Source organism: Carassius auratus, chromosome 24, assembly GCF_003368295.1.
Source record: "Carassius auratus strain Wakin chromosome 24, ASM336829v1, whole genome shotgun sequence".
NCBI lineage: Eukaryota > Metazoa > Chordata > Actinopteri > Cypriniformes > Cyprinidae > Carassius > Carassius auratus.
In genome coordinates, this window is record NC_039266.1 from 21,192,851 (window position 1) to 21,204,703 (window position 11,853).

General features: G+C 37.5%; 2 protein-coding genes across 2 annotated transcripts in view; one reads left to right on the plus strand and one right to left on the minus strand.

Moving 5' to 3' along the window:
• The window catches only part of dnah5l (dynein, axonemal, heavy chain 5 like), a 47,283-nt gene extending 40,117 nt beyond the window's left edge, over window positions 1–7,166 (plus strand). The window contains exons 71-80 of the mRNA XM_026201584.1: window positions 2,367–2,531; window positions 2,715–2,982; window positions 3,165–3,286; window positions 3,514–3,669; window positions 3,759–3,950; window positions 4,047–4,235; window positions 4,670–4,802; window positions 4,936–5,144; window positions 5,220–5,441; window positions 6,392–7,166. Coding sequence (XP_026057369.1) covers window positions 2,367–2,531; window positions 2,715–2,982; window positions 3,165–3,286; window positions 3,514–3,669; window positions 3,759–3,950; window positions 4,047–4,235; window positions 4,670–4,802; window positions 4,936–5,144; window positions 5,220–5,441; window positions 6,392–6,604 — 1,869 coding nt within the window. The 3' untranslated portion in view covers window positions 6,605–7,166. The remainder of the gene's footprint in view (window positions 1–2,366; window positions 2,532–2,714; window positions 2,983–3,164; window positions 3,287–3,513; window positions 3,670–3,758; window positions 3,951–4,046; window positions 4,236–4,669; window positions 4,803–4,935; window positions 5,145–5,219; window positions 5,442–6,391) is intronic.
• Window positions 7,167–7,386: 220 nt separating this feature from the next.
• On the minus strand, window positions 7,387–11,703 carry LOC113042630 (caveolae-associated protein 4a-like). Its single transcript, XM_026201613.1, has 2 exons — window positions 11,074–11,703; window positions 7,387–8,721 (listed from the first exon to the last, which is right to left on the minus strand). The coding sequence occupies exons 1-2, from the start codon at window positions 11,437–11,439 to the stop codon at window positions 8,131–8,133; spliced, it is 957 nt and encodes a 318-aa protein (XP_026057398.1). The 5' UTR covers window positions 11,440–11,703; the 3' UTR covers window positions 7,387–8,130.
• Window positions 11,704–11,853: the final 150 nt, after the last annotated feature.

Genomic DNA, 11,853 nt, shown 5'->3' on the forward strand with positions numbered 1-11,853 from the left:
TCTGGGTTTAATTGCTTTCTTAAGATGCAGAGCACTGTCATTTTATAATATGTCTTATTTTTACAGATTTTTATTTCAGCTGTATTTTTGTTCAGCATTTTAGTACTTTAACTTAAGTGAAATTTTATTTTATTTTAACTAATTTTAGTAGTTTTAGTTTTAGGCAGTAATAATAATAGCACTGATGTAGAGTCAGATATATAGGTTGTACAGAGGTTGATTCAGCATTGCTCTGTTTTTTATAGAACCAGATCAAGCTAATTTGGGGTTTTAAAATTTCTTTAGACAAATCTTGCAAACTTTATACAAAAAGAAAACTGCAGATGAATTAGTAGCATTTTCTAAAAGGTAAGTTCCTCCATTCACCCACATTTTGTTAAAAAAAAAAAAAAAAAAAGTGAATGGAGGTACTTTTTTTATTATGAAAGGGTCCCTTCTGAACTTTCTTGCCTGATCTCCAAACCTGATAAATGAGAAGAGTGTCTGATCCAATCTTTTGTGAGCTCTTAGAAGCAACTAAGTAAACATGTTTTTTCCCTTTTAGGACCCTCCAGTCTATAAAAAGATTTAGTGAAATGAATCTGAACAGCTGATCAGCCACTAAGCTCCAGATTGTCACTTAACATTCATAATCAAACCTGCCTGTTATGATGTTTAACCATAATGGGGTCACAAAATCTCTAACCTGCCCAGGTCACTTTCATATCAAATTTAATGGCAAAAAACCAATAACTTATACTTTGCATAAAGAAAATCGTTATTTATCAAGTTATATGTTGCCCTGTTGGACTGGTCATCCACCCAGGGTGTTTCTCTGCCTAAAGCCCTTAATGCTGGGATACTGTGTCCAATATCTCTGTGACCCTACATAGGAAAAGCAGTTTGGAAAATGGACTGAAGGGATGCATATTTGTCATGGTTACTACTGTGAGGAGTTAAGGAACACGGAGATGAAGGAGAAATACGAATAACCTAAATTTAATAATCTAAAACCAGGGGTAACACAGGGCAGGCAGGAGCACACACTTAGCACATTACATGGATGACACCAGACAAAGGAACCACAAGACAGACTTCACCTTAAATACTAGACTAAATGAGTGTAATTGACGAGACAAACCAAATGAACACAATCAAACAAGTGAGTAACTGGGTCACGGAGAGCACATGGGGACAGAAAACACAACAAAATACGACAATATTATATTATCTTTTTTTTTTTTTTTTTGCTCTGTAAAATTATAAATCTTTAGTTTTGTTGGTAGATTGTCCATAATAAGAGCAGAAGGATTGAGGATGCGGCGGCTATAGTCATTTATAATTTGACACCAAAGGCCTGGTACATGGTCGTTATTAATTTACTGGTCAGTGGAGTGCTATCACTTTATTTAGGCACAGATCATCATTCTTAGACTGACTGAGAAACTAAAAATTGTATTTCTTGCCAAATGTCCACCAGTGGGAAAGATACTTTACATTCTGCACTTTAAATGTTTGTTACTTTCACATAAAGAGACAATGACAATAATTGATTCAACCACTTCTAAAATGAATTAAGGGTTAAACGCATACTGTAGCTTTCCCAGTTCACCTTTTCACCCCTGTCACTAACTGGATTATGTGAGATACTATTTTAACAGCAGCACTCACATGTTGTTCTGTGGTGAAATATTAATTGTCCAAATATCTCCTTTAACTTGTAAGGACAAGATTAAGAAACTGAATCTTAATCCAGTATGATTTTTGATTCGCAATCACACCGTCTCAAATTTGAAAACCACGTCTATTAGCAGATTTGTCTATTTACAGATATATTAGGGATCTATTACCGGTGACAGATCAGCTGATAGATGAAGCTTTCAAAAGCTTTCGTGTGTTTCTGTGTAAACGCTCGGTGAAGAGCGTGGAGCGATGATCATTGAAGCCTATCACAGTCGTATCTGTTGTGCGGGTGAACACATTGACCAATCAGTGCTGTTTAACAATCTGCTCAACAGCGCTCAAATAGATGTTTTTAAAATTTCAGTACCGAATGGTATCACGATCGACTCGGTTTTTTACAACACTGCTTTGAATACTGTGTTTCATTGAGAACCATTCAATTTAACATGCAGACAATATTAATTATTTATAGCATAACAGAATGCATTTATCTCTAACAGCTGCTGAGACAAATTCAAAGCAGTGACAAGAAGTCACTGACCTCTCTTTGACCATTAACCATGTGTATGTGTGTGTGTGTGTGTGTGTGTGTGTGTTATTCACAAGGCTAAATATATTCACAAAACGAATTGATAATATATTAAAAATTGCAATTTTTGAGGAATTTTTATATTTTTGTATTTCTCCTTGTTATTCTGTGATAGGCACGTAAATACATTGCCGAATCAATGGGGTTGAAGTATGCAGAGGGAGTGATTCTGGATATGGATGCCATGTGTTCAGAAAGTGACAAGAGGATACCCCTAGTCTGCTTCCTGTCTATGGGTTCTGATCCCACAGAGAACATAGAGAGACTCGCCAGGTCGAAGGTATGAATAATTATTATTCTGTAGTCAAATATTTGTATGTTCAACTGTTGTACAGACAGGTGCCATCATCATATTAATTTGCAGTGTCACTAGGTTCATTTAAAATATGATATAGCTTGATGTGAAGGTTTGATGACTTTTGAGATCCAGATGTTGCTCAACAGTTTTCTTGTGGTTTTGCAGGGTGTTCCTTGCAGGCCAATCTCCATGGGACAGGGACAGGAAGTACATGCAAGAAGGCTTCTGGCCCAAAGCATGTCTGATGGAGGCTGGTTACTGCTGCAGAACTGCCATCTGGGATTAGAGTTCTTGGATGAGGGTTTAGAGACAGTTACCACAACAGAGAGCATCCATGACAATTTCAGGTTATGGGTGACCACAGAGGGGCACCCCAAGTTCCCCATTAACTTCCTGCAGTCTTCAATTAAATTCACCAATGAGCCTCCGCAAGGTAGAGAAGTGAATTCTGCTGTTACTTCCTCATTTGCTAGATTTATTACTATTGTTATCAGAATATCTTTCTGGTTCTTTACATTCCACATCACCATGTCATAAAAATAAAGGAATAAAACAGGAAATGAAATGCTAAGCATGCAGAGACTGATAATGTGGGGTTAATGATCTGCAATGCAGGGGTGAAGGCTGGACTCAAGCGGACGTACAATAGTGTGACCCAGGAACAGCTGGAGATCTCCAACATGCCTCAGTGGAGGCCTATTTTCTATGCTGTGGCTTTCCTCCATACCACAGTCCAGGTCAGGACAGCGGGACATTTTTAGACTTTCAAAAGCTCATTAACCCCCAATTGAGATTCCCTGTTTTAAGAATTTAAAACAATATAATAACTATTATTTATAAGACATTCAATAACATAAACATTATATTACATATTATATTAACAACAAATTCTATTAAAAAGTAATAATTTAGCCCAGCCATTTAAGACCTTGAGATTGTCTCCATTGTCATGTTTCCTCTAAAGGAGAGACGCAAATTCGGTCCACTTGGCTGGAACATTCCCTATGAGTTCAACCAGGCTGATTTCACCTCCAGTGTCCAGTTTGTGCAGAACCACCTGGATGATATCGACATCAAGAGAGGAGTGAACTGGATTTGCCTGCGATACATGCTAGGAGAGGTACAATATAGACCTGCCATCGTTTTAGTCTTTTGGGGATAAATACCCAATTTGAATAACATTCTGTAATTTTACTATTGGTTCTGTAGGTGCAGTATGGTGGACGTGTCACGGATGATATGGACAAACGCCTGCTCAATACTTTCGCCCGTATCTGGTTTAGTGAGAACATGTTTGGTGACAAGTTCTGTTTCTATAAAGGATATACTATACCAAAGGCCAAGATGCTGCAGGATTACCATGCGCATATTGATACTCTGCCATTAGTTGATACACCAGAGGTGATACAGATAATTATTATTTTCAATGGGGTTTGATGAGGCGACTGGGTGGTGACGTAGAACCTATGACTTGTTGATTTAAATTTCATTCAATAGGTATTTGGCCTCCATTCCAATGCTGACATTACTTACCAGACCAACATGGCTAATGAAACCCTGAACACCATCCTCAACATCCAACCCAAAGACAGCAGCAGTGGGGAGGGCGAGACCAGGGAGTCATCTGTCCAGAAGATGGCCAATGAGATGCTAGAAAAACTTCCTGCTGACTATGTGCCACATGAGGTGAAGATGAAGTTATTGGGCCACTTCTTTATTAGGATAAGGCTTAAAGCATATTAAGGTTGGAATAAATTTTGCGCCTTTTCCCCTGATTTACAGTTTGGATAAGTTGACCCTGATTGCCAGACTGTCAGATTTCAACTGACAGATTTCATTTCATTATTGACACAGACTGTGATTCCATCCATTTGGAGGATATCAAACTTGTTTGATATTTTCAGCTGATTTTAGATTTGTCACAATAAACATGTCTGCATGAGTTTGCTGTGATCGGAAGTCTGGTAGTGTATGATCCTCAGTTATTTAATGTATGATGCCCAGTATATATATATATTTCTTTTTTTTATCTATTTAGATATTAAAAGTTGTGTAGTGTATTCCAGCCTTTAGTGTCTTAATTAAATGTAGACTGTAAACTTTCAAATGACTCTATGCAGGTAAGGAGCAACCTACAAAAAATGGGTGCGTTCCAGCCCATGACTATATTCCTTCGTCAGGAGCTTGACAGAATGCAGCGTGTCATTGGTCGTGTGCGCACTACCCTCACCGACCTTAGACTTGCCATTGATGGTGAGTTCTGGAAACATTCACTCATAGTACAGTAAATCACATTCATAGTTTTAAAATTAAGAAGAGAAACATTAACAATATCATCAACAAAAGGTGCATTGTATTGTAACACAATGAGTTTATAATTCCAAAGGGACTATAATAATGTCAGAGGATCTCCGCGACGCTCTGGACAGCATGTATGATGCTCGTGTTCCAAAGTCCTGGCAGAAGATCTCTTGGGAAGCTGCTTCTCTGGGTTTCTGGTTCACCGAACTCCTTGAGAGAAACCAGCAGTTCCACAACTGGACTTTCAGTGGTCGACCTCATCAGTTTTGGCTCACAGGGTTTTTCAATCCACAGGTGGGTCAGTTTCTCATTCGACTTGGGTTTCATTTGATTGAGGTTTCTCTATTAACGTATTGTTCTTCATAATAGGGGTTCTTAACTGCAATGCGTCAAGAGACCACTCGAATGAATCTGTCTAAAGGCTGGGCCCTAGACACCGTCGTCCTACTCAACGATGTCACTCGCATGATGAAGGAAGATGTCACAGCCCCCCCGCCAGGAGATGTGGGCGGCGTCTATATCTATGGCCTCTTTCTGGATGGTGCTGGATGGGACAAGAAAAATGCTAAACTGACAGAGTCATCTCCAAAGGTATTCTGGGGAAGGATGAATGAGGACAATAGGTGGCCATAAGTTTGTGGATAATAGGTTTGGCTGTTTCAGAAGTTAACACAAAATCATCACAAACAAACCTGGGACCGTATTCATGAAAATCCTCTTAAGACAAATTATTTCTTACACTTTATGAAAGATATTTATAAAAATAATCTTAAGAGCAAATATTTAAAAATTCTCAAATACTTTCTTAAATATTTAAATAGATAAATTTATAAAAATAAATATTTAAAGAATAAAATGACAGGCTCTGCCTTTAGGGAATTAGGGAAAGTTGGAAAATAGTTATTATACTTAACTAAAACTAAAAAAAATAAAAAATAATAATAATTACATCATTTTTAACTGTGGGGTAAAAAAACAAGTTGTCATGAAATACAAAATTACTAAAACTAAAATAAAAAAAATTATATGAATAAAAATATTAATTTCTGAATTATACAAAAATAACACTGTTTGATTGGTTATCCTAATTTTAAAGAAGTTGAAAAAAATATTTACCAAAAGAAATTTAAGAGACAATTTTTTTCAAATTCTAATTATTGTCATCATTATTATTATTGTCTTAACAGAACTATCTTAAGAATAAAAAAGAACATTTACTTCAAAATAACTTTTTTCTAGACCCAATAGTGTCTTACACAACTCCCATCCTATTTTTCCCATTTGAGGTTGATCTAGACAGACTGTGATGCAATGAAAATGACATCATTTACAAAAAGATAACAGTCCAAAATGAATTTTGGGTGGTGTTCTTTACAAGGAATTTTTTTATTAAACCCGTATTTTTTTTTTATATATATATAAAAGCACATCCCATCATGCAGTGCAAACATTCGATCTTCCAAACCCAAAGTCAACTAATCTGTCAAGTAAGACTGTCTTTGTTTGCAAAGTCATGATATATGTATTATGTTGTTTGGTAGGTTCTCTTCACACCATTGCCGGTTGTGCATGTGTTTGCGGTGAGCAGCACCACAGAAACCAAGAAGCCTTCCATTAATCTCTACTCCTGCCCAGTGTACAAGAAACCAAGAAGAACTGACCTGACATACATCTTTTCACTGTTGCTCCGGAGCAGCCAGAACCCAGACCACTGGACGCTGAGGGGAGTCGCTTTGCTCTGTGACTGTAAATAAATTCATTATGTAGTCCAGAGCTTTTTTCACTCAAGAAGCTTGATTTAAAAAAATAAAAATAAAAATTGTAATGTACTGAAACTTTTGTTTTATATCTTGTGACTGTTATCTTGCCATTTTGCTTTAGAGTGATGAAATTGCATGCACTTTTTCAATTTTCACATAAGATGAAAGGGATTTTATTGTGAAAGTTATTATTTTTTTTCCGTTCTTGTTTAAAAGCAGCAATAATCTTTTTTTTAAATATACACAAAGATTTGCAAAAAACATGCTGTTGCATGACGCAGTTTTCCTTGAACCATTCAAAAATGACCCTATAGTAGTCTATCTGGGATTGGTATTTTTGCATTTAATTTGTTAATTCACAATATAGCTGCAGTGTCCAAACTGTGTGTATTTATATATGACGAAAAATAGTGTATATAAGAAACATAATTGTTCCACTACAACTAGTGTTCTTGAGTGAAATGTTCTTTATTCACACATGTACTTTTTAAATATATCATAAAGTTCAAAGTGTGACCAAAACAGTGTAATGACTATCTCATGGTGCTAGTCCATGCTTTTTATCATTACAACAATCTTGTTTGTGATGATTTTCTACATCCCCCAATAAAAAAAGAATAGAAAACTGCATAAAAGGAAATAAAAAAGTGCCATACAGCAACACTTTATTTTACTACTGTGATCCTTAAAAATCAGACTGATTTGCAAAGCTCTATAATCTTGATTACTAATACACTTCATAAAATTTTCCCAGAAACTCTTCAGAAACCAGCTGATTGAGTTAATATGTTTATTTAAAAATACCACAACTGAATGGTGGCTCACAGGTCGTTTAACAGAGTTTACACAGAAAGGCACAGACAAATATTGTTTATAAATGACCTGTCTGCACAGTTACTTTTTATTCCAAAAACCACTACAACATCTAAACTGAAAAAGTTCATTCTTAACTCATCCACTGTTGACTTGCTGGACGTCAGCTGGCACCAGAATATATTTGAAGTTCTACAGAGAAAGCCCAAACTCTGCTTCTCTGTATTTGTAAATTCAGCAATTCAAAGAAATGTATTTAAATAATTTTACACACATCTATTAAATAATGTCAATCCATAAAAGGTTCTATCAGTCATTTTCCTCATGAAATGTTACCCCTTAAGAATGAATAGAGACATCAGTGTCTCAGAAGAATCTGTTTTACTCTACATAAAGTGGGTCTACTATGCTACCATGTGCACCATGTTTCTGTCTGAATTTAAATTAAAAACTATAGCCTAGTCATCTCGGTACATTAGTTTAACATTTATAATCCTTCATAGTCCATAACAGATGTAAACAAGAAAAAAAAAGAAATTTTAGGATACTTTATGTAATGTACAACTTCCTTAATTCATTCATTCAGTTGTCGTTAGAACAATCCACTTATCTCTCTTCTTCCCAATCTTTCCACCTTCAAGTTCTCTGTAATCAAATTCATATCTGTACATGAGTCTTTCCCAAATGTGACTGTCAAGACATGCCGCTTAAGAAAGCTGCTTCATATCATACATCGGCACTTCTGATTCCTCGCCCTTGCCCTCATCTGGAACTTCTTGTTTCTCCGTTGGCTCAGTGTAGGCCACACCAGGGCTGGCCTTGCGGCCCTTCGGTGGTGGGACGGGTGCCGTTCCTTCCGTGGTCCCTTCTGCTCCTTCCTGACCTTCAGCCACCGTCCTTTCCTTCTTCAGGTTGAGTTTTGCCGGCACATTTTTTGTGATGGATTCCTTGAAACGCTCGCCAGACTGTTTCAGCCGTTCCCCGGACTGGCGGATTTTCTCCCGCCGTTCTGTCGAAACTATGCGCTCACCCAGCTTGTTGACCTTGGTGCCCAGATTCTCTTTGGTCTTAGTCATGTTCTCTCGGGAGAAGGTCTGCTTCAGGCTTTCGATGCGCTTCAGGCCGGTCTTCTTTAGTTTGGCAGCAGTAGATGAGTCCGCCTCCTCAACGACCATGTATTCCTCATCTGAGTCTGGAAGCAGGACCTCTGGGGCATCAGGGTCTAAGGAAGCATCTCCGCCCGTTGCTCCCTTAGGAGATGCTTTAGAAGCAGGCACAGCTGGGACCTCATTATCTCCCTGTGGGAAGAGAATAAATTTACCATAAATTTACCATACTTTTACCATGTATAGAACAGCTGAGACAGCTTAAATCAAATGGTATCAGGCTACTTAAAAAAATGCACATTCCATTAATGCATGTAGTTTATTCATCTACAGTTTGTAAAATGTTATAATGTATATATAAATCCATTATATCTCTATATAAAACAAAAATAATTATGTAATTTTGCAGTTCTCAAGAAAACTGTTAAAAACACAACTAACCATATAAACATGCATAATTACGATAGCAAAACAAGTCATGAAGGATAACGCGACTGGTTACCCACCAAATAAATAAATAAATATGTGAACGTTATATAGTGATTTGAGTTTAAATTATTTGATAATTTCACTTTAATCATGTTCTCTTAAAGCTTCCGCTAAGACAAAATAGTCCATTACAAAGTACAAAACAATCGGCCAAGCTCCAAGATTAACAGTACAACAATATTACAATAATATTAATAAGATTTATTTCCACTACAATCGACAAATGAGACGTAAGATATTGCCGATTGCGTTTGAATGAAAAAAGAGAGCGCGACCTGAAAGTAGCGCTGGCGTCAGTTCCCAGATTTGGCGGGATATCGGTCCACCAATCAGAATCAAGTATTCCAGAAAGCCATTCACTTAACGATACTAGAAGAAGATTTCAGACGACGATTTAATGCTTTTACCTTTGGTGTCGGTTCATATATATATATATAAAGCGTTGTGAATCGGATTGCTCAGTAGTTTGCAAATAAAGATAATTTGTTTAGAAAGAGTTTAGATTACATTAATAGTGTGCTGTTGAATAACTAACACATAAACCTATGGTAGCTTGGTATATAAAAAAAGGCTAACGTTAACAGCTAGAATAAGTGAATCAGGTTACATGACTCACTCAGTCATGAACTTTACCACTTCTGAATTTATCAGAAGTGGTAAAGTTCATGACTGAGTGAGTCATGTAACCTGTCACAGTCACAGTGCTTTATAAACGAACAAAATGCACATTTTACATGAGAAAAATACTACGATTAACAAACGGCCAATGTTCAATAAGTTATTAAAGACTCTGTCAACATCTTTTTTAGCCATTACCCTGTCAGATACAAGAGCACTATATTAGGACATGAAGCTTCAGTGCAGCTCTCAGAATAACCCTGAACAAATCTGTCAGCTGTTCTCCTCACGGTACGAGAGACCATCAAACCCATGGGCAATAATTACATGTAAGATTGTTAGAGAAAGAAAATATGAGCTAATTTGAGTAACACTAGTTGCTTATTAGTCTTCAAGAAAATGTCTATTATATTGAAAATTGAGAAAACTAGTCTGTTTCCTATGATAAATCTTCAGAAAAATAAAATAAATCTTTAATTTAAACATTGTAATAGTAAATTATTAATCTGAAAACAACAATACATTACATTTTATTTACATTTATTGCAAGGTTTTAAATTCTAGCTACAGAATATTTGCATATTTTTAATGCATAGTTAAGTGCTTTTTTAAGCAATAATTGGGCCGTCTTCATACAAGCTACCCAAATGATTGTCAAGTTATTTCAAACAATAGCAGATCTATTGCATATGTATGAAACAGTATTTCCAGATTTAGCAATGAAACATTCCTCCATGATGTCATAATTCTATACTCAATATTAATCTGATTTCAGACTCATTTTAAACAACAGCGGTATTCCAAATAAGGCTTCGTAGTTCATTCTCTTATGCACTAAAGAGTGCATATTAATTCATTTTTACTCCTTCATGGATCACGTTACATGGTTTATCTGCCTATTACTCCAGACATCCTGCCACATATCAGATAAAATGGCTGCCAACCTAATCCTTCAATCTCATTGGGGACTGGCAGAACATTCCTGCTGTATTGCTTTTGGCTCTAGGCCACTTGACCTTCTAATATACCAGGATTTATCTTGGATCATGCAAGACCTTTTTATCTTGAAACAATATGTCTGTCTTTGGTAACCCCATTTGCTCAAGTTGAAATGTTGTAGGACAAGAATTATAAAATCATCAATGCATTGAGTTTCAACCATGACCAAAGCAAAAAGGTCCTCTGTTCTAAGGTAGGTTTCCAAAATTAGACCTGCTTTAGAGATCCAGACATCATGTGGAAAACCCAGTTTGAAAGCTGAAATGCTTTAGGACAAACTAAGAGTCAAAAAACAATCGATGCATGGAGTTTCAACCATGACCAAAGGAAAAAGTTCCACTATTCTAAGGTACATTTCCAAAATTAGACCTGCTATGGAGATCCAATCCAAAATAAAACTGATAAAACATTCACATGCCACCAAAAGCAACGTTTTACCTGGTAGATGACGACACGGAACTTGTTCTTGTTCAGCAGCTCGACTTGGGTTTCCTCCACTTTCTTGACACGTATGTTCTGCCTCTCCACCCGCACACGAACGTCCTTGACGTGGCAGCTGACCTTGCGTGTTTTCTCTAGAAGTTTCTCCACGGTGCTACTCGTCACGGTGTGCTCCTTCGTCAACTTCACCACATCTGCCTGGATGGTCTTCACGGTGTTCTCCAGCTCCAGCTGCCTCTCCTCCATGCGTTGCTGGCACGCCTGCACATTGTCTATGATCCCGGACACCCTCTCCAACAGAGTGAAGATGTTCAGGGCGCTGGGCTCGTCCGCCACACCTGCCAGTCCCAGTTTGTCAGCCATGCTTGTCCTTGTAACCCAGTGAGGACCCCCTAGACTGTCCTGTTTCAGTGGATTTCTGTTGGTGCACAAGGGGGTGTTGGGTTATGGGGTGGGTTGCTGGATTGTGGGGCCGTGGTGGGCCCTGGAAGACACTTGGATGAGATGGACTTGCCCTCTGACTGGAGCTTCATGGACGTTCTGGAGAATATAGAAGCTCCACCCTTCCTGTATATAGGGAACACATGGTTCAAAGGCCAGGCACTCAGGGAACGACTGGAAAAGAGGGTAGAGGGGTTGGAAGGGGGCACCAAACCAACTCACCATGAATTCAGCATTATAAATATCCACAGTAAGGTGACACCTTGTCATTTTTAGAAGATGCGTGTGCAGCTGAGATAATGGAAATCCCCTTCGTTCTCAACCGGACTATTTATT